The 23,758-nt window shown below is 39.4% G+C and overlaps 3 protein-coding genes across 4 annotated transcripts in view; 2 read left to right on the forward strand and 1 right to left on the reverse strand.

The window, feature by feature from the left end:
• The window catches only part of arhgef12b (Rho guanine nucleotide exchange factor (GEF) 12b), a 61,257-nt gene extending 54,415 nt beyond the window's left edge, over positions 1–6,842 (forward strand). For both annotated transcript variants that reach the window (XM_062989182.1, XM_062989183.1), the window contains 10 exons: positions 399–474; positions 591–758; positions 855–942; positions 1,736–1,813; positions 1,940–2,034; positions 2,279–2,566; positions 2,780–2,998; positions 3,410–3,624; positions 3,971–4,046; positions 4,145–6,842. In XM_062989182.1, the coding sequence (XP_062845252.1) occupies positions 399–474; positions 591–758; positions 855–942; positions 1,736–1,813; positions 1,940–2,034; positions 2,279–2,566; positions 2,780–2,998; positions 3,410–3,624; positions 3,971–4,046; positions 4,145–4,155 (1,314 nt within the window). In that variant the 3' untranslated portion in view covers positions 4,156–6,842. The remainder of the gene's footprint in view (positions 1–398; positions 475–590; positions 759–854; positions 943–1,735; positions 1,814–1,939; positions 2,035–2,278; positions 2,567–2,779; positions 2,999–3,409; positions 3,625–3,970; positions 4,047–4,144) is intronic.
• Positions 6,843–10,436: 3,594 nt separating this feature from the next.
• derl2 (derlin 2) lies at positions 10,437–15,735 on the forward strand. The gene is made up of 7 exons (XM_062988444.1): positions 10,437–10,545; positions 12,516–12,581; positions 13,279–13,352; positions 13,858–13,951; positions 14,051–14,246; positions 14,411–14,501; positions 15,284–15,735. Exons 1-7 carry the CDS (start codon positions 10,453–10,455, stop codon positions 15,387–15,389), a joined length of 720 nt encoding a protein of 239 aa, XP_062844514.1. The 5' UTR covers positions 10,437–10,452; the 3' UTR covers positions 15,390–15,735.
• Positions 15,736–17,011: 1,276 nt separating this feature from the next.
• On the reverse strand, positions 17,012–23,758 carry LOC134303338 (uncharacterized). Its single transcript, XM_062988716.1, has 6 exons — positions 23,695–23,758; positions 21,358–21,464; positions 20,945–21,008; positions 20,778–20,860; positions 19,800–19,973; positions 17,012–18,562 (listed from the first exon to the last, which is right to left on the reverse strand). Exons 2-6 carry the CDS (start codon positions 21,461–21,463, stop codon positions 18,336–18,338), a joined length of 654 nt encoding a protein of 217 aa, XP_062844786.1. The 5' UTR covers position 21,464; positions 23,695–23,758; the 3' UTR covers positions 17,012–18,335.

Genomic DNA, 23,758 nt, shown 5'->3' on the forward strand with positions numbered 1-23,758 from the left:
AATCGATAGGGAAGATAGAAACATTTCTCCCGTAAAACAGGGCGTCTTATCCTCGGGGCGAAGCGTTTTGCTCACCGCGAGCCTCAAATATGAGACGAATCTGCATTTGATAGCTGGATTGTCCTCACTGTTTTACTTTTAAACTTGTGTTATAGCTCAGGGTCTATAACTCAGGAGAGAGTCTAAAACACTTATCATTAAAAAAAAAAAGCTTATGTTAAATTGGTTATGTAAAAACTATAGTACTTTGTACCTTGGAGTTCAAAATGCTATATTTGTTGACTAAATGTATCTTTCAATTTTGACGTCAAAACAGTTAGGCCAAATAGAAAAAAATGCTGTAACTAACGCTGATTTGATGTCGAGTTTTAATCAAAACTTGCCTCGTTTCTCTGTAGAACCTCGACTTGACCAAAAGGAAAATGGTGCATGAGGGACCACTGTCGTGGAAAGTAAACAAAGACAAAACGATCGGTATGGAAACCTGTTTAAATGTTCTAAGTATTTACTTTTCATGTTAAATGATTTGCTCGTTCATGCAGCATGTGTGTGTGTGTGTGTGTGTGTGTGTGTGTGTGTTGATTGTTCAGAGCTGTACACACTACTGCTGGAGGACATTTTGGTGCTGCTGCAGAAGCAGGACGAGAAGCTGATCCTAAAGTGCCACAGTAAAAACCTGGCCGGCACCGCCGAGACCAAACACATCTTCAGTCCTATCATCAACCTCAGCACCGTGATGGTGCGCTCTGTAGCCACAGGTCAGCCGGATGTGTCGGACATTTCAAAAATTAAGTGACTACTGCTCTGGAGAGATCTTTCTGATGCATTGGTGTTTGTTTTTATGTGCGGTTTAGACAACAGGTCATTCTTCGTGCTGTCCATGTCTGACGACGGAGCGCAGATCTATGAGCTGATGGCCCAGACCAAGTCTGAGCAGAAAACGTAAGTGCAGCTCGTTTCTATAAAATGCTCATATGACCAGGAGCTTCTATCTCTCTCTGTGTTAAAGCTTACTGCAGGAGTCCACCACTGATCTATGTGATCATTTCAGCTATAACAACAGCCACTCTTCTGAGAAGGCTTCTCACAAGAATTTGAAGTATTGATTGTCTTGGAATTTGTGCCCATTCAGTTGATTTACAGGGCAGTAGTAGCCCAGTGGGTAAGATACTAGACTGGTAATCATATGGCTGCCAGTTTAAGCCTCACCACCACCACTGTTGGGCCCCTAAGCAAGGTCCTTAACCCTCAATTGCTCTAACTGTGTTCAGTCATAATTGTAAGTCACTTTGGATAAAAGCATCTGCTAAATGTTGAAAATGTAAATGATGTTTAGGTTCATTTCAGAGCTGTTTAGTGGCTCTGTGCAGGCCAATGGAGTTTCTTTAAGCAAAGCTTTTCTTCACGTCTTTATAGATCGTGCTTTGTGCACAAGGGGCACAGGAAAGGGCTTTCCCTAAACTGTTGCTACAAAGTTAGAAGCATGTTATTTCCTTTATATAATTGATTTATTACACCTTTTATTAGCAACCGTTGTGGCCGAAACACATACAATCTAAACTGGAAAAGGGTGTCCCAATACTTTTGTCCACATAGTATATGATAATGCTTTTGTGTGTCTGTGTTTTACTGAAACATAATCATTACAATAAAATGACCATGACTCCTATTATAGGGCAGCTCTTGTGTAAGTGCCGTGTATATATTTTTGTTAATCATTTCTCTTGACGTCCAGGTGGCAGGATCTCATCACGCGGAGAGCAGACTGTATGAAGAGCAAGCCGCTGAATATCCTCTCCTTACCTCAAACCGAGTAAGTTTCATCTACTTCATTTCACCTCAGATAAACGCTCTGACAGCCTGGATTAATGCAAAATGATGCTGTTATAAATGTTTTATCGTGGCCTGCCCTCAATTTGCCCGTCACACACTTTTGCAGTGGAGAGCAGGAAGCCGTCGAGATGATTAACTCAGCCATGCCGAAAATAAGCAAAGATCCAGATCGCATTTCTACTGGAAGCGTCCAGTCACCAGGTATCAACTTCATCTCATTTCGGTGCTTTATTAGTTTAAAACTGAACGCGTTTACTTGGAAGCTAATCATTCTGTCAGTATCTGATTATATTGTTACCAGACTGCAGCAGTACTGGACACACATATGTGTATATATGACAAATAGGCGTTCTTCTTTTTCTAGACAGTCACATTTAGTAAACCTAAAATCACTCCTACCAGGTGCTGCTGGGTAATCGTGTCATGTTTTTGTTCCTTTCTTTAGAACGAGATGTTGCCTCGTGTTCCGAGATCATGCAGAGCCCCACAGCTGGATCCAACCCGTTCGAGAGCAAGTCCGACGACGAAGGCGAGGGAGGGAGTGAAGGAGAGGACCAGGACGAGCGCTCGCTGCAGGCTCAGGATGAAGAGGAGGAGGCCTTCATTAACCCCATTTTGGCAGACAGACTTCCATTCCTGAAGCAGCGCTCGAGGCACGCGATCGCTGTAGAGGAGAGCGACTCGGACACTTTCCGCCTCCCTCCTTTAATAGCCGATGAAGCTCTTCGGACCTGTGAGTGTTTTCTAGTTAATTTCCTGTGGTGCGTGGTCAGGCTAGCGTCTGCCACCTCCGGCACAGTTAGGCAGCTTTTTTTTTTAAAGCACCTGCCACCTATGAAACATCAGTGCAAGAATATCTACTGTTGTATGAATCATTGACCAAATACTAAATACTTCTTATAGTTTTATCACATTTTAATTCACTGACTCTCATTTTCTCTTCTAGTGACCGTTTTAAAACAGCTCCTGATCAATCACATGGACGGTCAGGTGGACAGGGACCAAGAAAGAGAGGAGGGACGGATGCACGAGCTAAAGACAGACTCTAGTCAGGGCTTGGAAAACAGCGCCGCCCCCGATGGCTCGGTGGAGAACGGTGCTGAGCAGAAACCGCATGAGCTGGCGTCTGGTGATGCAGACTTCTACGAGACTTCAGAGGAATTTGGTAAGAGGTTGACACAAACGTTAGAAAGGCTGCTCTCTTAAAACCATCTACCAATATTTTTGAGTTTAACACATGTCAAGCAAGGAGTAGATACGGCCCAAACAAGATAATTTAAATGCAGCTTATTTTTATCCAAGTATTTAGACTCGAAGTAAGCTCAGTCAAACAGACAATTAAAGGGTTACCACAGCTGCTCTAAGAGAAAATACATGTTGGCAATAGATGTAGCTGAGCAATAAAACCTTAGTCAAAACTGTCTGTTGTATCAAGATTATACAGAGTAGAACTAAATGTTGGTTACAGATTAATTGGTTTGCTGCTTTTTCATGATTGTGTGGGAGTTTTAGTATAATTCAGTCGCAGCAAGGGAATCGAAATAAAACACTCCTGCTCTCTCTCTCTCTTCCTCAGAGAACAGATACATGCTGCTGGAGGGCTGCGCTGGTTCAGGAGAGAGCAGCACCGACGACGACGGGCAGGGTGTCGGCATCGAGCCGTCGGGAGACTCGGGCATCGACCTGAAAAAGCTCCTCTCCTCCTCTTCCTCTGACAGCAAAGGACCAAACCTGAGCAGACAGGTGATGACCCACGTACGCCTGCTACAAGCCAACCTGCAGCACCTGAAGGTAACCTTGATCATTTCTACATTGTTAATGTGACATTGGGAACGGGGGCGGCACGTCGGCTCGGTGGGTAGCACTGTCGCCTCACAGCAAGAAGATCCTGGGTTCGATTCCTAGTTGGGGCGGGCCGGGTCCTTTCTGTGTGGAGTTTGCATGTTCTCCCCGTGTCTGCGTGGGTTTCCTCCCGCAGACCAAAGACGTGCAAGTGAGGTGAATTGGAGATACTAAATTGTCCATGACTGCGTTTGACGTTAAAACTTGTGAACTGATGAATCTCGTGTAACAAGTAACGAGCTTAAAATCCTAATAATAATAATAATAATAAAATACTTTACATTTTTCTCTGCAGGATGTAGAGATGAAATATAACCAACTATGCCAAAGGCAAAGTGCACAAGCATCTACTAAACCAGAGGAAAACAACGGTACAGCTTCTCCATCTATTCACCTCATGTCATTTATACATCATTCATACCTGTACACACTATTAACACTCGTTTTCTGACCCGTTTCATCTCCACAGGTCAGAGCTAGTGCTGCTGCAGGAGCGCTGGGGTTTCATGATGCAAATAATAGAGATCGAAGGGAGTTTGTGCTCCTCCATACACACCACTCTTAATAAACAGCTGCCTCTCGGGGGCTGTGACTGAGCACTGCCGAAAAAAGCCCACATGAAGCCATTCCATCGGAGCTGGATTAATCGGCCCTTTTCCTGTGCACGCATCATCATAACATAAATCCTTCATGAGTCAACACCGCCCGGGTAGAAGGGAAAGGACGAGCGATCGACGGCAGGACGACACAGAGGATCGACCGCAGCCTGGTCGCTCGTCGTGTACAAAAATAACAATGATAAATTTTGGTTTGGATGCAGGCTGCCTGGATTGAGTTTTTACATAGGCAATGAGTGACAAGCTGATGTTTTAGAGTATAAGCTTGTTTTCTAGGCCTTAGAATAATCCACTGCATGAAATGTCTGTCCTTCATAAGGACTGATAGCAGTCTGACGGATTGCTCCGTGTCTGTATGGATATGAATGTTGTGTAAGCATGTCGTCAGCACTGCCGCTCACGCCAGCGTCAAAACTCGACCACTAATCTTTAAGTTATTCATTTGATTAACCGCATCATTAAAGGAATACTCCACGTTTTTTTCAACACAATTTCTATCTAATGCATATGTATTACGGGGTTACAGCAGAAAAGAGCTCACAATTTCCCTGATTCACTTCGAATTGAGGTCTAGGGACAGTTAATGAACATTTATACAAAGTTGTTTTGGTAAAAACCCTTTAATAAACGGAAGTACTTGGAACAAAAATATCCGGACACCTGCTGGTGCTGCAAAAGCGACCTCTGCTGGCTGGTGCTGAATAATTCACAAGGAACCGGGTTTGAATCTTAGCAGTTCTATCAACCAGGCGGGTGTCTACACAGACATGATTGGGTATGTCTAAGGATGGGGGATGGGCCAAAGCCCTGTAATGGATCAGCGCCCTGCTCAGGGTGTTTCAATGCAATCTGTTCTTAATTTGCATCCTTTCTTATAGTGGACAGCACAGCATGTAGCTCCGTTATTCACTTTGACATCCTGTACAGAGATTTCTTGTAATCCTGGAGTGCAGCCTGCAGCGAATCTTTGCTGTTTTTAAAAAGAAGTAATATTTTATTTTAGCGCTGCGTTCTCCACGTCCTTGTCCTTTACAAGTTATTCTCTGGCTGCATCCCAAACCACATCCCACTCTTAAAATCTATTTATTAAGCATACTATGTAATACAGTAGTGTGGGATTTGGAACACAGCAGCTTTAACGCTGTTGTAACTTTAAGCTCAGTCTTCGGAAGGTATAGACAATTCAGACTGAGTTTCTTTCCGTTCCTTTCACCTATAAGCCAAAATCACCCACCAGATTCTCCAGATATTGTCAGATAAAAAATCAGGCCCTGAGATTACACAGCTACATACATTTTCATTATTGTTATAGTTTACCATCTGTTGCTTTTAATTTACATTATTTATTGACAAGTACTCTTAGAGGTACAAAAGAATTTGTTTATCTGGTGATCCAGCAGTGCTATTGGCCAGTTGGGTGTTAGATGTGATTGGTTGTGTCTTGGGGGGGTGTTAATATACATAAAGAGAGAGTGAGTCCGTCAGTGGTAATACATACTATATGCTCTGTAGACAGAGATTAGATTGGAAAAAAAAAACACTGGAATATTCCTTTAAAGAGTGGCTGTTCATTTTCACACATTTTATCATTCAGGTTCCTTCCTAAAATGGCTAAAAGTGCTTTGGTTGTTTGTTTAAAGAGTAGAATGTGTTTTTTTCTATGCCATTCATATCGGTGGGTAAAAACGGAGGATGAGTTTATATTACTGCTGTTACTGGGTGTAGGGAAAACCGAAGTCTCTTGTTACCGAATGCAGAAAATCTGCATCTTACCTTCAGTTTAAACTCCTCACGAAAGGAAGCCCTCGCTTTCCATGTCCTCACCTTTCTAAGACCTGGATCTCATGACCAATCACTTAAAACTCTTACCACCTCGTGTGGAATGAAGCTACTGAAGATGACCAAGATGAACAGAACTGTATGATCTTGAGGCACTATATCCTTCTTTTGTTTAAGAAACTCTCTCTGAAGTGTTACTGACATGAATTTTCTTTTTTTCCGGGAATGTGGGAATGAAGTTACATGAAGATAAAAGCTTATTAAAAAAAAGAATGCAAAGACTTGATAATAGACCCCTGAAGGTCTTTAAGTGTAAAATTGTACAATTCTGACCAACACTGCATCTCTTACAGAGACCGGATTCCTTGTTTTTGATGTTTTCTTCTGCTTTCTACATCATACAAATCATGTATAATTTTAACAAAAACTACTAGGAAAAAAACAAGCAAAAATAAATGACTGCAAAGTATCCATGAATATTAATGTAATCTGTATTTTTATTTTGGCTAGATGTTCATGAGGTATTATATTTTATTATATTATTAAAGAGCACTATTAATAAGGTTCCTTTGACTTTCTGTGGAAATTGATTCATGAATAGCTACAATAGACTCTGTATAGGCTGAGTTAAACATGAAAAGAACGCTTGTACATGTCTTCATGTTTTATAAGGTGGGATTGACTTTGGGTGTGTTGGGTTTTTCACCAAAACAGCGAAGCCACAACCGATTCAGTATGCTGCAGAATTATTCAATAAACTGGAAACACGAGTATTGAATTTGATTTCTAACCTCACTTACTTTATGCATGGTTTTAATAAATTGGTGCAAAGCAGGGTTGGTTTGCTCATCTTGGCATGGTGGTCGTACCAGACAGATTTCCAGTTTACGGGGTGTAGTTTGTCCAGTATAAGGTTAGAATGTCCGAACTCGCTGTATCTCTTTAGTATGTCGGATGCTTCTATCTCAGGGCAGTTGTAGCCTAGTGGTTAATGTACTGGACTAGTAATACAATGGTTGCTGGTTCAAGCCCCACCACTGCCAGGTTGTCACTGTTGGGCCCTTGAGCAAGGCCTTTAAGATTAATGAGTAGGGCATTTATTACTATAATGAACAAAGTTTGAGGTATATCATAACAAAACATAATTTATCCCTTTCATTGCACTTTTCTGAAATGATCCCCACACAGCTCCTCTCTCTCTTGTCCTCTGTTCTCTCCCCACACAGCTCCTCTATCTCTCCAGTACACTAACTATACGAAAGACATTACAGCTGTGAGTTAATATCCAAGGTTAACAACACAGGCGCTTGTTTGCTTAGTCGCTAGTGTAAGCTTCTAAGCTAATTGCAGTGATTTCTGTTTCTATAAGCACTCTGTATTTATAACTATCATATTAATATTATAATACACACATATTTTTCAGATTTCTTGTTTCTGGTGCTTTGCTTTCTCACAACATTACCATCATGGCATAATTTCCCTCAGGATAAGTAAAGTAACTATCACCACCAAGCGGCTAACTTGTAGCTGTGTTTGCTGGGTGAATAAATATGTGTATTTTAATAGTGACCGAATACATGTGTCCTTGTTCATTTAAAATACAAAATCGATGCTATTCTGTTTACATTCATAAGCACAAAGTCAAAAGAAAAGAGCTTTTATTCATCAAAACACAAACGCAGAATGAGAGCCTCACTACGCATGCGCGGACGGAACGGGAGACCCCCACTACGCATGCTCCGATTCACGAAGCTGACCTACGTACTCGGGAAGTTTCGTGAATTTCCGTAAAGTGCATTTATACTTTAATTATGTATAATTTACATTATAATTTACAAAAAATTGTAAAATTGTAATTCTCTATATTTCTGTATGTGCAAAACACGTATTCAAACTTACAATCTTCTGTCAAATAAAAGAAGAACGAATTAAAAATATTAATTAAATCCAAGAGAAAGTTTCAGCAGGGAGATTGATCTATTGCTTCTGTTAGCTTTAAAAGTAGCATCAAGGACACAAAACTAAACCATGGACGAACATTAAATGTGGTTTTCATTATTTATTATTCTGATGATAATTAGACCTACATTTCATAATGCACAGAAGCTTTTAAGCATGTAAATAAACATCATCTCGACTAAAGAACCTTGTTTTTAAGTGTGTGTGTGCAAATCAGGACAATAATCAAGTACAGTTATGTAAGATTTCAATAGATGTACTTTATTTGTACTTGTAAATAAATACAGATAAAACCTAAACACTATTAGTGCAGAATAAGCAACATAAACAACACAAACATTTACCGCTACAAGCGCCACATGGTCGCTGTTCCACCGCTGATAAACACAACACATAGCGGCGTGTCGGTGACGTCACCTCGCTAACACACGTGACTGACAGACCAATCAGCGACTAGTGATGAACTACTGACTCACTAAACCTGCACAGCGTTCATCATCTAATGTGTATTATAATGTTGCTTATTTATATTTAAATGAAATAATTTATTGCTGTTCTATATATGATAATAATAATTTGTACTCGTTATGTATGACAGTTTTGATAATAAACGGAAATGTGACCAAATGAAGCGTTTTCTGAATGTTTGTGCGTTATCATGTGGATCCTGAACCGGTTATTTTCCATGTTGTTTTAAGCACTGATGCATGTCGACTCTTTTAATTCAGTTATTTGTGACTTCACTCATTTCTTTCGCAGTGTTTTATATATGGAGAAACCGAACAAGAGGACTAAAAAACTGGTTTTGACTATGAGGAAATATCTTCTGTTCTAATTGTGCTCCATTTTGACCCTTTTACTCTTTTTTCTCTTCCTTTTCTTTTTGCCTTGCGACCTTTCATTGTTAGTTGAATGATTACTTGTGATGTTTACTGCTTTCCCTCTACTTGTAATGTTTTTTTTTCCATTATTGTTGTTTCCCCAGCTTGTATTGTATATTGTGTCACTGATGCATATCGAGTGATTCACGAGAAGAAAAAGCAGCTTTACTGTCAAACTGAACAGTAAAGGTGAGCACAAGAAACCAGGTGGTTTTATACGAGCTGAACGTGTTTTTACTTCTTAAAATACGATGTATAAATTTGATAGAAACAGTAGATAGTGCAGTGCTAAAATACTCGTACATGAATGATAAACACGTGCATTTATTATTGACCGTTCGATAATGTTTGTCTTCTCTTGTGAAATATGTATAGTACTGTGACACTGCAGCTTCCTTGGGGATCAATAAAGTCTCATCTTATATTAATAATATAAAAACAAAACTACATTTTCACTGCACGTCTGTGGTTTACAAAAAATAAAGTAAACAAAAGTATTACTGGAGAACAAATTTTAAACTTTAAATTCTTTTTTTATTTCATTCACTGGGGTAAATTATCCCCACACAGCTCCTCTCTCACTGCTGTTTGTGCTTGTTCTCATGTGCTGCAGGTGTAGGTGAGAAGCGAGGTGTGCATGTACAATATGAGAGGAATGATATACTGAATAAAACCCAAATAACTCATGCATCATAACTATTATTATGAGAGATATACAATAACGACTTGTGCATTGTGTGCAGTACACTAACTATACGAAAGACATTACATGTGTGTGTTCATATCCCAGGTAAACAAGACGGGTACTGGTTAGCTTAGTCCCCAAGTGCAGTGATTTCTGTTTCTATAAGCACTCTGTATTTATAACTCTATCATATTAATACTGTAATACACACATTTGTTGTGAGTAGCTGCTCTCAGTATGATTGTAGATACATTCATTTGTTTAAAGCGGTCTGGTTTATTTCATACCACATAGTTGTGTTTGCTGGGTGAATAAACTTGTATTTTTTTAACAGTGACTAAATACATGTGTCCTTGTTCATTTAAAATAAAAAGAGATGCTGTTCTGTTTACATTTATAAGCACAAAGTCAAAAGAAAAGCGCTCTCATTCACCAAAGCGCAAACACGGAATAAGAGCCTCACTGCGCATGCTCCGCGCCATATGCGTATGGGGCGCAAGTGCGTAAGGCGCGTCCGCACTTTACGTACGTATATTTACACTATTATTTCCATAACATTTCCATAAAAACTTACAATCTTCTAATGCTTACCAGCATACTGATGTGTGTTAGGATTTTAACAACGCGAGTTGTCTTAAACTTCATCTAGTTCACTTGTGTAGGGATGATGAAGTTATTTGAGATGCACCCAGTGCAGCTGTCAGTCTTAATACGAACCCTCTATGAGCCAATCAAATGCCTGCGCGTTCATAACCGCTGTTCAATGACCAATAGGAGACGGGCAGATTGTAAGTCCCACCCCCTTCCATTGGGTTACACCGAGTAACGACGTGTCAACAGTCGTCGGTCCAAAAAAATGGCGTACCAGACGTTCCAGCAGGAGTACTTACAGATTCCCGTGGTTACACGGACATACACGACCGCATGTGTGCTCACAACAGCGGCGGTGGTGAGTAGAGTTAAAAATATTCCAGTCATGGTTTTAAAATTTCGGCTTTATTTGAGTTTTTGTTAGTAGACTTATCGTAGTAGAGTTGCTAGCTAGCTAGGTGCTAGCGAGATAACTTAGCTGCTAGCGAACTGTCACTGTGTCGCTTCTAGAAACTGCGACGTGACTGTGTAGTGATAACAGTGTTCCGTTACTGTCATATTATCTCATACATGAACACAATAATTGGTTTAACATTTCAATAGTAGAGAAATAGTATAAACTACAGCAAAGAAACTTCTGACAGCACAGCATGATGTTTGTTTTGATCGAAAGATGCCAACATATATCACTGGTACAAGTCAGGTCAGATGTATTTGTATTGGACTACAACGAGCATTTTTGTCGAAAGCAGCTTTACAGAATCCAAAAACTCATAATGAGCAGCCTAGTACAACAGTGGCAAGGACAACCTCCCTAAATATTACCATTTAGAAGCTTTGAGAGGGATTTCCATCCTTCCTAAACAACATAGAGGCTAGCTGGATTCATAAAAGGAAAAGGAATGAATAGGATCACAAATAAGAAGCAAAATTATATCATTTTAGTTTATTTATTTATTATTATATGTTTTACACTTTGGTTACATTCATGACAGATACAGTAGTTACTCATTACACAAGATTCATCAGTTCACAAGGTTTATATCGAACACAGTCATGGACGATTTAGTGTCTCCAATTCACCTCACTTGCACAGTCTTGCAGTCTTTGGACTGTGGGAGGAAACCCACGCAGACACGGGGAGAACATGCAAACTCCACACAGAAAGGACCCGGACCGCCCCGCCTGGGGATCGAACCCAGGACCTTCTCGCTGTGAGGCGACAGTGCTACCCACAACCCACAAAAGCACAATTTGCAGCCTAGTACGACAGTGGCAATGAAAAACTCCCTAAATATAATAATTTAGAAGCCTTGAGAGGAACCAGACTGAACATGGACCCGCATCGTTTCCGGGCGGCCTAGGTGGTCGTTGGATTCATAAAAGAAAATAAATGAAAAAAAATTCATCACAAATAAGAATCAATACCCAAGTCATCTTTTAGTTTGGTCTGTGATAGTTTGGACATTGTGAGTGCAATTACTGCAGCACAGTCACTTTATACACACATACCCATCATTTATTTTATTTATCTTTAAAATCCACAATTCAGTTGTACTGGTTCATCCTGTGTAAATATCCAGATGTTATGTAAATACTTTTTCTTCATCATTTTATCTTTTTTTCCAAGAGTGTCACACTAAATTTCATTGTACGCAAGTATAGTGACATTAAAGGTTCTTCTTCTTCTCTTCAGATGACACGGTGGTATAACAACCTCAGACCCACTGAATTCAGCCTCATGTGTATTAAAATGCGTGTCAGAATCACTTCGAAAGTGAAAAGTAGAATTTTGTGGTTGAAATATATTAGGAACAAACTATTTCATAAGCAGAAGTCTTAACCAGCACTTTTTACCACAGCAATGAGGGCTCTCTCTTAGGACAGCAGTCCACACCTCTACCACTGAGTGGTCGTCTGTAAAATGCAAAACAATCGCAACTAGGGATGCAAATTTTGTCTGTTTCTTTTTCAGATAAAGCATATAGCGTCCTACCACACTGTAGACATACAAGTCTTTAAGCTTCATTGACTACAACAGCTTGACAGTCAGTGTTGAATAATATAGACCAATAAGATGAACATAACTAGGTTTACATTCTCCTGGTTTACTGGTCAAATCCCTGAGTTTTTAATCATGATTTAAAGATTAAGATTGGTTTTAGATAACGTTGTTTGAAGTTAAGGACTTCCTGATAGAAAACACAGATTCTGTGCTGTTACATTCCTGGCTCCCACTTAAACACATTTGCTGATGTTGCGTATTCGTCGTGCACCCGAAACAACAGCCAGCTTTGTTTTACATTGTTCTCCCTTTCTCTCCCACAGCAACTAGAACTCATCACACCGTTCCAGCTTTATTTCAACCCAGATTTGATAATAAAGCACTACCAGGTAAGGGATTTAAACCTTTTCTGTGACTGTGACTGAGCTTAACAGTTTAGGTGCAAAATACAAATAAATAAATAAACGAACAACAACAGCTTGGACGAGTCAATCGCTTGTGTTGAAAGTTCCAAAATGTGTTTGAGTTAGGTCCTCTGTTTCCTGTTTAATGATTGATTGACTGTAAAAGGGCTCATTTTACTGCACCCACAAAGTAAACTCAACTGTCACCTTACAGTAAAAGTTCATTTGTCCAGAAGATCAGACGTAATCCAAGAACCACCAAAGCCGAGTCTGCCGTTAATGAGAAACTGCTGGAACACAGATGACCGTCACTCAGTCTGACCACAGTATAGCAAGCTTTACATCAACACGGGCTTAGAGTCTGTTGCGCAAGAAGGAAGAATCTGTTCCTGCTTTTCCTTTGTGTGATTAGGAAAATTTAAAACTAAAAATAGTTTCGCTTAAGGCTCATGGTGACGGAAAGCTTACTTGACTGTGGACGGTGTCACTTGTGTTCCAGCAGCTTTTCGTTTCAGCGATTCATTCATTACAGCTTCTGTTTGATCACTTTATTCTTGTCAGACTGTGATCTCATCATGTATTGTGTTGTAAATTGTTTGGGTTGCTGTGTTTCTTGTATGTGAAATGTAGCACCACGATATTTATTATACATAAACCACATAATGTGTCTTTGTTTTTGCAGGTATGGCGACTTGTGACCAATTTCCTGTTTTTCGGTCAAGTTGGCTTCAACTTCTTATTCAACATGATATTTTTGTATCCTTGATCAAATGTTTATATGTGAAACACAGGATAATTCAATCTAAGCATTTAACTGTACTAATAAAATTTTTAATCGATCCAGGCGGCATTGTCAGACTTTTTCTGATCTGGGTTCATTTCTTTCCTTTTGGTTCCGGTCTGTGTTCTTCTATATTCCCTGACTAAGTAATACACTAAGTAATACATTGTAAAGCTTAGAAAATGGGTTGTATCTACTGCTGCAGACCCACACACTGCTCTTTTTCACAGAGAGCAGTATGGTGTACCTTTAACCCACCCTCCCTCAGACATGTTTACAGAAGCCTTAAGCAAATTGCAGTTAGTAGGATTTAGGTGCACTTTGCATGATGAGCTACAGCTTTAACACACTGAACACTATGGCACAAAGGCGTACTTTGCATTGCTTGATGTATTCTAGCCATGGAGTGGTGCACTGGAGCAACCTTACGAACCTGTAGCCTCTTATTCACTGCCGAATTCCTTAACCTGAACGTTACAGGTACCGCTACTGCCGAATGCTGGAGGAGGGCTCGTTCAGAGGCAGAACCGCTGACTTTGTCTTCATGTTCCTGTTCGGTGGCCTTCTCATGACTGTATCCTTGGTTTACTTTTACGATAAAGGATGAAATGATGGAATTAGAACCAGTGCTGTGAAATCCGTCCATGCGGTTTTCCCCTTAATGCACGTGCAGATATGTGGGATGTTTGTGAGCCTCGTGTTTTTAGGCCAGGCGTTCACCATCATGCTCGTGTACATATGGAGCAGACGCAACCCTAACGTACGCATGAACTTCTTCGGCCTGCTCAACTTCCAAGCCCCTTTTCTCCCGTGGGTACTGATGGGATTCTCTTTACTGCTGGGCAACTCCATCATTGTGGACCTTTTAGGTACGACATTCTAATCATATAACTGCCTGAGGGGGTTATCATTTTTAACATAGTGTTATATGAAGTTCTTGCTTTATTCTGATTTCCGTGGTGGTTTCAAGGATATTCAAACCAAAAGTGTTAAGTGCGCTCAGAAACAAATGCTTTGTCGTTCTTGTGTACAGGCATTGCAGTGGGGCATGTGTATTTCTTTCTGGAGGATGTCTTTCCCAACCAGCCCGGAGGTGGCAGATGGTTAAGGACCCCTTCATTTCTGTGAGTTTATTTATTTAGTCATTAAGTCTTGCTTTACATTTTTACATGTATATTTATGGCATTAGCAGATGCTTATATCCAAACTTACAATTCAAGCAATTGGGCGTTAAGGGCCTTGCTCAAGGGCCCAACTAAAAACTGAGCAGTTGTAGCTTAGTGCAGGTTATTTAACCACCCTTTGAGTGGATCATGAGACAAAAAATAAAGGGTCGCAGAGATAAATAATGATCAATAATAATAAATAAATGAACTAATTTTGCAGGCACATTAACACAAAATGAACTTGTACATGTACGCCCCCTTGAGTAGGCTTTACGTTACATCTTGTAAACCACAGTGGGACCAAAATGCCTCCAATTTTATTAATTACGTTTATTTAATTTTGTGTTTATTTTGTTTTGATGCTTGTTTGTGTTGCCTGGGTGGCTGTAAAAATCATGAAACAATTGTGGGTCACTTGAAAAAAAGCTGGTAAGGTGCTATACTAGTAATCAGAAGGTTGCTGGATCAAGCCCTGATCCACTGTTGGGCCTCTGAGCAAGGCCCTTAACCCTCAATTGCTTGAACTGTATCCAGTAATGATTGTAAGTCACTTCAGGTCAAAGCGTCCGCTAAATGCCACAAATGTACATGTAAAGCATGTGAGTGGTCACTAGTCTAAAGTTCTTTCTTTATTACCCACTTATGTAACTTTAAAGGTCAGTTGTTATGGTAACACTGTAAAACAGTTTATCACAAGGTTCAGTAAATCAGAAATGCAGTGAATCTCATCCCTTCCACAGCAAGATGCTCTTCGACACGCCGGAGGAAGATCCGAACTACAATCCGCTCCCCGAGGATCGGCCGGGCGGCTTCGCGTGGGGAGAGGGTCAGCGCCTGGGGGGCTAAGTTCCAGCCCCCAAGTCCAGCACACATCCACGGACTCCTACTTGTTTCTCTTGTGCTGTAAGAAAAGCTGGGATGTGAGGCCCACAGCGTACACACACGTATGTGCCTCCTCCCGGCCGCCTGCCAGACCCAGACTGACACTCGAGACTCCCGGCGAGGGTTCCATGCAAAACGGGGCGGGACGTTTTCCGACGCTGTTGCTCGTGCGGTTGGTTTTTTCGTCGTGTCATGCAACGGTGATCACTGATGTGGAGCTACTGCAAACATAACGCTGGATTGACTGAAGCCAGAGCAAATTGTGGTTTTACTTTTTTATTAAAATAAATGTATATAAAATGTGCAAGGATTTTAGACTGCTGGGTTGTTTTTTTGTTTTTAATCTAATGGCCATAAAAGAGGTTTCGTTAATACAGTGATACACGTTTGTGCATATTTAATAGCAGCAGGTGGTTCAGCAGGTTCTAAGTTTAACCAGTTTCGTTTCTTTTAGGATTTCAGTGATATTTTTGTTTTACTGTGACCGAAGGATCGAAACACAAGCTCGTCCTTTTATAACTTTACTGTGTGATTTCTGATAACGAGCCGGGTTCAGATCTACATACGGCAACTCGGATTATTACCATGGTGGTAAAGAAATGGAAATGGAATTTAAGTTAGTGCCGTAATCTTATATCCACTTGTGAGTCATTATGGCTGAACATAGGATTGATCATGCATCAGGACTTGGACGCCTCTCTCCAGCTTCATCATCCGTCCTGACTGAAACTGAACGTGAACTACTGAACAAAAACGAAACGAAAGTATTGTCTGGTGTAAACCCAAAGGCACTATACATGTCATACATGGGGTGAGCAGATGCTTAATTTGCTTGAAAGTTTCATTTCCTTTTCAATTTTTAATAACCGCTTTATCCTAGTCAGGGTTGCAGCAGCCAATCAAAGGACCCCGGGCACCTCCCTTCCCAAAGACTCGGACATAGCCAATCACGCCAATCAAAAGTTGAAGGAGCTGCTTGTGATGTCGTGTTACCAGACACCACAAAACTCATTCAGATATTTTGTTAGCTTTATCCAGGTTAGGTAGGTTTGGCAGCATAATTATTGGCTGGTCCTAATGTTTTGGCTCCATCCATAAAGCCACTGAATGCAGATACACTGTTTCGCCTCTAGGGGGAAGCACATTATTTGCATAGTATTACACACATGATTACACATAGCTTCAGTGATCGATTGCAAGGCTTTTTTTCTTTCCCACAAGCATTGTACCTTGAGCCAAAGAAGTCTGCCATGTTTCCATTTGTGAGTAGTAAAAAAAGGTGCAGGAGTGAGTTCTGCTCGCTGGAGCATCTAGATTCTAGAATATGACCAGCCTTAGGGTGTGATACTTCGATACCCAAGGCTTTGATCAGATTGTGGAAGCAATTCTGCTTTAGCATGTTCTTCAGATATTTCTTAATCTACAGTGTCTGGCCAAACTTATAGCAGCGTATAGAATCACACAACATCAACGAAACTTAATTCAGTGGGATTGCTGAGGTGGTGCAGCCTTGTAAAATGCTAATCCGACCAGAGTTCGAGCTCTTGAGTGGCTGAAGAACACAGTGAAATACACACATCATCATCTTACTTTAAAAAAAGGCTTTATGTACATGTAGTTTCACTTTTATGAATTAAAAGCAACAATGATTGCAGTCACATTCAGTCTTTTTTTCAGTCAATTTTCTCCCCTAATCTAGTCGTGTCCAATTACCCTGATTGCGTCCTCCAAACTGATTCGACCCTTCACCGCTGACATATGCCCCCTCCAGCACGTACAGTCAGTACAGACTGCATTTTTCACCTGCACGAGTCTAGTTCATATACTTGACGGGCACTGTGTACGGAGGGCCACACCCCCATCAGCGTTATTCCTCAGTCCTGTGCAGGCGCCGTCAGTCAGCCAGCAGGGGGCGCAGTCGCACCAGCTATGAGGACCTATGGTCTGACTTTTTACCCCACTAACCCTGAGCAACAGCCAATCGTTGTTCATGCTGCCGCCCAGCCCAGTCGGAAAGGCAGAGCTGAGATTCGATACGATGTATTCGTAACCCCAACTCTGGTGCGCTAGCGTACTTTTTACCGCTGCGCCACCTGAGCGGCCGCATTCTGTCTTTTTATATTTTTATATTTAAAACAGTGTGGTTAAAAAAAAGTCTGGTTTCAAATGTTATTTGTTCATATACATGTTTGCTTTAAATAGCTTACAATATGTAAGTATTTACAAATAAAGCAGTGATATGTCATATTTAAATTAACATTACAGGTAACCACTCATTAATACCTAAACAATACAACCATGAATATATTTCTCAAAAATTCAGGACAGGATGTGAAATGTGAGGGACCGAGAGCAGATTTGGACCATTTGTTTTGGTCTTGTATTAAATTATAACAGAACATTTGTTTTTTTCCTTCCTCGACTCTGTGCAGACGCTATCAATCAGCCAGCAGAGGTTGTAACTGCATCAGTTATGAGGTCCTTATCCGGCTTCCCACCCCTGTATGTTTCTAAACGACGAGTTCGAGATGTCAGCTCTGGGATGTCTTACATTTTTGATGTTATAAAATTCATTTTAAATGCCTAGATGCCTGTAAGACATTCCAAAACTCAGTTGCCAGCTCAGGTGTCGACCAATTCTTTTTTTTTTTCCATTTAGTGTCCCAGTCTACAATCGCCAGTTTGAGAATGAGCTGTGGATCTACAAATCTGTGCTTTCTGTTTTTATTTGCATTTCATATACTGTCCCAACTTTTTTTGGAACTACGATTTGCAGTAGGCAGTCCAACAAATACCACATAATATCGTACATTTCAGTCTGCATTCAGTAAAAGTGCTTAAATAAAAAGGTCAACAGTTCTGTGCAGGACATTTTTGGTCTTTTATTCCTCCTAAATATCAGCAATCCTCTCATCCCACTTCATCGTAGTCCTCGCTGACTGTATCAGGCGGACCGACATCATCATAGTCCAGACTGATGGTCTCCACTGGAACGGCGTCTTCGTATTCCAGACTGACGGTGTCAGCCGGAGCGGCGTCGTCATAGTCCAGGTCACTTTCATCCTCTACGTCTTTGCTCTGGTCCAAGTCTAGATAATCAGGTGGAGTCGGAGAAGCCTCATAGCTGCTGGAATCCACTGAAAAAAAATTAATAACACGAATGGGACCAAACATTTTGGATAGTAATTGTTTTAAATGTTTTTAATGACACACTGGATGGCCGTCAATTTGTGGACACCCCAACTAATTATTCAGTTTAGGTATTTCAGCCACACCCATTGCTAGGTGGGTAGATTTATAAAATAGAGCACACAATCAAACATCGGCAGTAAAATGGGTCGTACAGACACACCCTAGTGACTTTAAACGTACCACCAAATCATCTTCTTCATGACATTTGTGACAGTATACACCAATCAGCCATAATATTAAAACCACCTCCTTGTTTCTACACTCACTGTCCATTTTATCAGCTCCACTTACCATATAGGAGCACTTTGTAGTTCTACAATTACTGAATGTAGTCCATCTGTTTCTCTGCATGCTTTGTTAGCCCTGTTCTTCACTGGTCAGGACCCCCACAGAGCAGGTATTATTTAGGTGGTGGATCATTCTCAGCACTGCAGTGACACTGACATGGTGGTGGTGTGTTAGTGTGTGTTGTGCTGGTATGAGTGGATCAGACACAGCAGCGCTGCTGGAGTGGCAACCTTCCATTGGTGGGGCTTAAACCAGTCACAATAATTTCTTTAGGATAAATTACTCAGTTCTAGGTTAGATTTAAAGAAAGGTTTGATTTTATATATTTAATTTAGGATTAAGCTAAGATTTATACATCTGTGTGCTATTTATATAATGTGATTTCCCTCTTGCTACGGTGACAATGCAAATTTCCCCCTGTGGGAAGATAAAAATCTACCTTATCTTTACTTTTTGTTTCTTTACTCTCCTTTACTGAGGGTGCCAGTCATTTGTAAATGTGAACAAGTCCCAAAAGATCTCATGGTCCAAGGCCAAAGCCATGAATTGAACATTGTTGAGAACTAAATCTACTGGAGGAGGGGGCTTTAGGGGTTCTGCCACTCTGAAACATCCCTGCCATTATTAACTGGTAGGAACATTGACAGATCTTAACATTGTATCGTCACCCCCTGTATATACTGTGATTTCGGCTTTGGTATAATCTTGTAATAATAATTGATCTGATTAGTTGATAATTGTGGAGGTACGTTTGTTCTTGTGATTGAAACAATAAAATGATTTCAGGAGCCAATCAAGAGAGTGATATTAGTCGCCAAGAATGAGGCGCTTAGTGAATACTTATTCGGCTTTCCTATATAAAATAAATAAATAAAATACAATAAGTTTCCTCACCATATTGGTTCGTTTTCTCCACTTCTTTGTAGTTGTTTGAGAAATTCTGGTTGTCTCCGATGTTGATATGAGTCTCAGGTTGACGACTGATGATCGGTTGCCTCAGAGGTGAGGTTTGTTTTTGAGACACCGTTATGGTGTTGACCACAGGGTTCATGTCCTCATAACTATGGTCTACAGAGAACAACAGTTGTATATTAATTTTACAAACGTGTACATACAATACAGTGTAGTACAGTATAGTACAAAGCTTAGGGTGTTGTAAAGCTTGCTCAACTGTGGACAGTGTCACTTTTCAGACGCTGGTAAAGAGGCCTCTGTTTTGTGTACTTTCTAACTGGTCCAGTTAAACTAGCCCTATTTATGTGGGCACAAACAAGTCATCAGGAGTCGTCTACATTTGATCCTAATAACTAACAATGAATTATGAAGCCATGGCTTCTTTGACCAAGCAGATTTTCAGAAATTCCACAATTAACATTGAAGAAAACTCAAATTTTATTTTATGTTATTATATATTTTACAATAAATGACGTTTTTCAGTCACAGAAAAAAACAGCTGCAGAAGTCATTAAAAATCCTGAAACTGCTGTGACAAACATGTGCCTTACAAATAGATGAAGACAAAACAAGCAAGAGACAGAAATAAAAAGGAAGCGAAACCAACACAGGAAAGTAAAAGAGGGTAAATCTGTGACTGTATTCAGAGAAATGCAAATATACTGTGCTTTTTCTTTGTATACTGCCTGATGAAAATAATCTGTACAATTTGATATACAAATTATAAACTGTAATCTATAATCTGTAACTAATAGAGAGGATAAAGATGCGACCTGAGCTGTACAGGGGGTTTGATGTGGCTGTTAAAGCATCTGATCAATGTGAAATAAATAATCTAAGAGATAAATAAGTAGCCACACATACAAAAAGACATGCATAAATGAAGTTAATGAAGATAAAATCTGATAAAATGCTTACTGGACTCTGTATCGAACTGATGCCTCGATGGCAGTGGAGGTGGCTTTGTATCTTGATCACAGTAGCTGAATAAGGTGATGTTTCTGAAAGAGGAATCAGCACATTACTGTAAACACATCGATTCAACAGTCGAAGCAGCACAAGTGCTCACAAAGTCGATTACTTACTTTTCACTGCTTGAAGTGTTGTAAAGATTAGACTTGGACTTGGATTTTGCATTATATTTTGCAGCTGAATTGGGAAAGAAAAACAGTGATAAAGTTTGTATGAACCCTTTGGAATTTTCTAGATGAGTGAGATCAGTATTGAATGCGGTCATTAGTTTTTTCTTTTAATCTGTGTTAATAATGCTAATATAGACTTGTTGATGTGTTAATGTATTTACAGTGATCCACAATCTGGAATCTAAAAAAATAAACCAAACTTCACTATAAATCATTATATTACATTGCAGGAAAGCAAAAGCAGCCACAGCACAACTTACGTATGAATAAGTACACTGTAAAAACAAGTTACACAAAAAATGCAAATGTGTATGTAAACCTTTGACCTTGAATGTAGTCAGAATGACAAAACTTACCCGTCTTTCTGATGCAAGAGTTAATAATGATAAATACAATCACTATTGCCACCGTCATCAAGATGCTTCCTCCGACTACCAGAAAAACGAATTTTTGTAAAACCATCCTGGTAACAAAAACAAAACACACGCAGAATATTTTATTGTATTTTGATTGTTTAATCTGAGACAAAGTAATATAAATGCACTGCACATTTGCAGATTAAACTGGTCATTAGTTTTATGCTTTACTTATGGTTGGTAGAGAGCAAAAGTCATACAGTGTATTTATGATCCTAGAATATAAATATTATTCTCTCTGAACTTTATTAACTTAATTCAGCAATAAAATAGCTTTACTAAAAGCAGCAGAGACCAGCAGGTTGTGGCCATGACCAACATTTCCTGTGTTCAGAAAATGTCCATTATGATTTTAGCTGATCACTGACCAGCATCTACTGTGGTATGACCACAAAACCAGCACTGACTAAATAAATGTGATGTCATTTTAACATTTTATTTTAACATTCTGCTTAAATAAATATTTTGGCTTTTTTATTTAGACAAAATAGAGGAATTCTATAATAATGTTATAATATATAATAACTCCTTTAAACATTTAAAAAATATGTAATTCATAATTAGGTGCTTTTATTAGTTTAATTTATAAAAAAAAATATTATTAGAAATGTATCAGTTCTTATTTCACCTGCAGTGTTTAGAGATTATTTCCCATTCCATTGGGGTGGTGGGTCTGATGCCCCTAATTAATTCTTGGACCCCACAACAGTTTGGTATAAGGGGGGTGTTAGTTAGCTAGAATATAAAGTTGAAACCCCCCTTCCAATTTTCACTGTATAAATCACACTCTGTCCCATCTGTCCCCTATCCTGCTGATTCCACCCCTGCTCTAATAAAGAACAGATCTCTGTATGATCTTCAAAGTCAAGCAGGATCATATAAATGGTTCTATTTACCTCAGAGCTTCACTGTGTGCTTATAAAACCTCTTTTTTAAACTAGATGCCTTTCAATGCTTCAGAAACTTGCTTGAGAAAACTAGCTGTGTTTTCAGGAAGGAAGATGCATCATGTCTCCTCGAAATAGCTTCTCGTGTTGGTAACAGATACACTACGAGCTGCGGTAAACTCCACAGTCTTACTGGTCTATCTTTATCTCTCTTTGTGAGGGCTAAAATATTGGTCATGCTTTATCCACACCACCCAGCATCCTGTCCAGCAGAGGAGGAAATTAATTAGGTGAAAAACGTTCTCATGACGTCCTGACTTTGCTGTGTGTTATGCATAAACAGTCCAAAAAAGGACATACAATTGAGCCACACCTTTTGCTAACAGGTGAATGAAGTCAGTCAAACAAACCCAATTTTAAAAGTTGGGACAGTAAAAGAAATGTAAACAAAATAGTACAAATACAAAATATTAAATGTTTTAACTAATCCACTTAATATTTCATGCTGTTTTTTAATTAATTGCCTCTAAAACACATATTACAAATTGCTGCCTGTTAACTCTTTATCTACACACATCTTCTAATTTATGATTGACTACAGCTGATGATTTTTGTGCCTTTAAAAATAAAGTCGCAAGCATTACTATACATTAGAAATGTCTATAAAGGTCTGTGCACATCTTAAAAGGTCAGCAATGTCACCTGGAATGCAGGAGTGTCACAATTTCTAAGAAACCTAAGGTCCCATAATCATCTGTACCAAAGAATGGTCTGAAGGTTATAAAGATTTATTTTAAAAACGCATTCTGGTGTTCCAGCAGGACAACAATTAAAAACACATATAAACTGATTTTAAAAAGGTCCTGAACCTATTTTTAATTAAGAATATGTGGACTGTACTGCAAACACAAGGCCATGTGATAAAAAACAGCAAGTTTGGTTAAACTTCTATCTGATATCTGAATAAATGAATCAAAGATATAGCCAGAAGCTTGTTAATTGCAATTTTTAAAAATACAGAATAACTAATGAAAAATTTACGACTATTATTAGGGTCATATGATGTATGTGCTTCAATCATTTAGTCATTGAAAATAAGCGTCTACAATTATTACAGTTCAAAAACTCCCCTGATATTTATGTTTCTTACAAGTCTGTGGAAGCGTATGGCTTTATTAAAATGAATCGTTTACTAAAATCATCATCACTGCACCTTAAATGACTAGTAAAATACAAGCCATAAATGATTTACACTTATTTACATAAGATTTACATTCCTGTAAATGAAATGTTGGTTAATTCAAGTAAAGTTCTACATACAGTCTTATTTTTATATGCTGTATTTATAATAAAATATTCTGCTTATTTAAAAGAAAAAAATAACCAGTACCTTTATGTTCTGTGCAGATCATGGACCGACCTCACAACCATTTAATCAACAGAAGAAAAACAGG

The sequence above is a fragment of the Trichomycterus rosablanca genome, chromosome 26 (genome assembly GCF_030014385.1).
Source record: "Trichomycterus rosablanca isolate fTriRos1 chromosome 26, fTriRos1.hap1, whole genome shotgun sequence".
Classification (NCBI taxonomy): domain Eukaryota; kingdom Metazoa; phylum Chordata; class Actinopteri; order Siluriformes; family Trichomycteridae; genus Trichomycterus; species Trichomycterus rosablanca.

What these genes read in the sequence shown, in the direction of transcription:
- derl2 (XM_062988444.1), top strand. Translation starts at nt 10,453, where the DNA reads ATGGCGTACCAGACGTTCCAGCAGGAGTACTTACAGATTCCCGTGGTT. An exon ending in TTATTCAACATGATATTTTT is followed by an intron (nt 13,353 to 13,857) that starts GTATCCTTGATC and finishes TGAACGTTACAG; the next exon opens with GTACCGCTACTGCCGAATGC. An exon ending in CATCATTGTGGACCTTTTAG is followed by an intron (nt 14,247 to 14,410) that starts GTACGACATTCT and finishes TCTTGTGTACAG; the next exon opens with GCATTGCAGTGGGGCATGTG.
- LOC134303338 (XM_062988716.1), bottom strand. Translation starts at nt 21,463, where the DNA reads ATGGTTTTACAAAAATTCGTTTTTCTGGTAGTCGGAGGAAGCATCTTG. An exon ending in CTCTTGCATCAGAAAGACGG is followed by an intron (nt 21,009 to 21,357) that starts GTAAGTTTTGTC and finishes TTCCCAATTCAG; the next exon opens with CTGCAAAATATAATGCAAAA. An exon ending in TCAGTTCGATACAGAGTCCA is followed by an intron (nt 19,974 to 20,777) that starts GTAAGCATTTTA and finishes TGTTCTCTGTAG; the next exon opens with ACCATAGTTATGAGGACATG.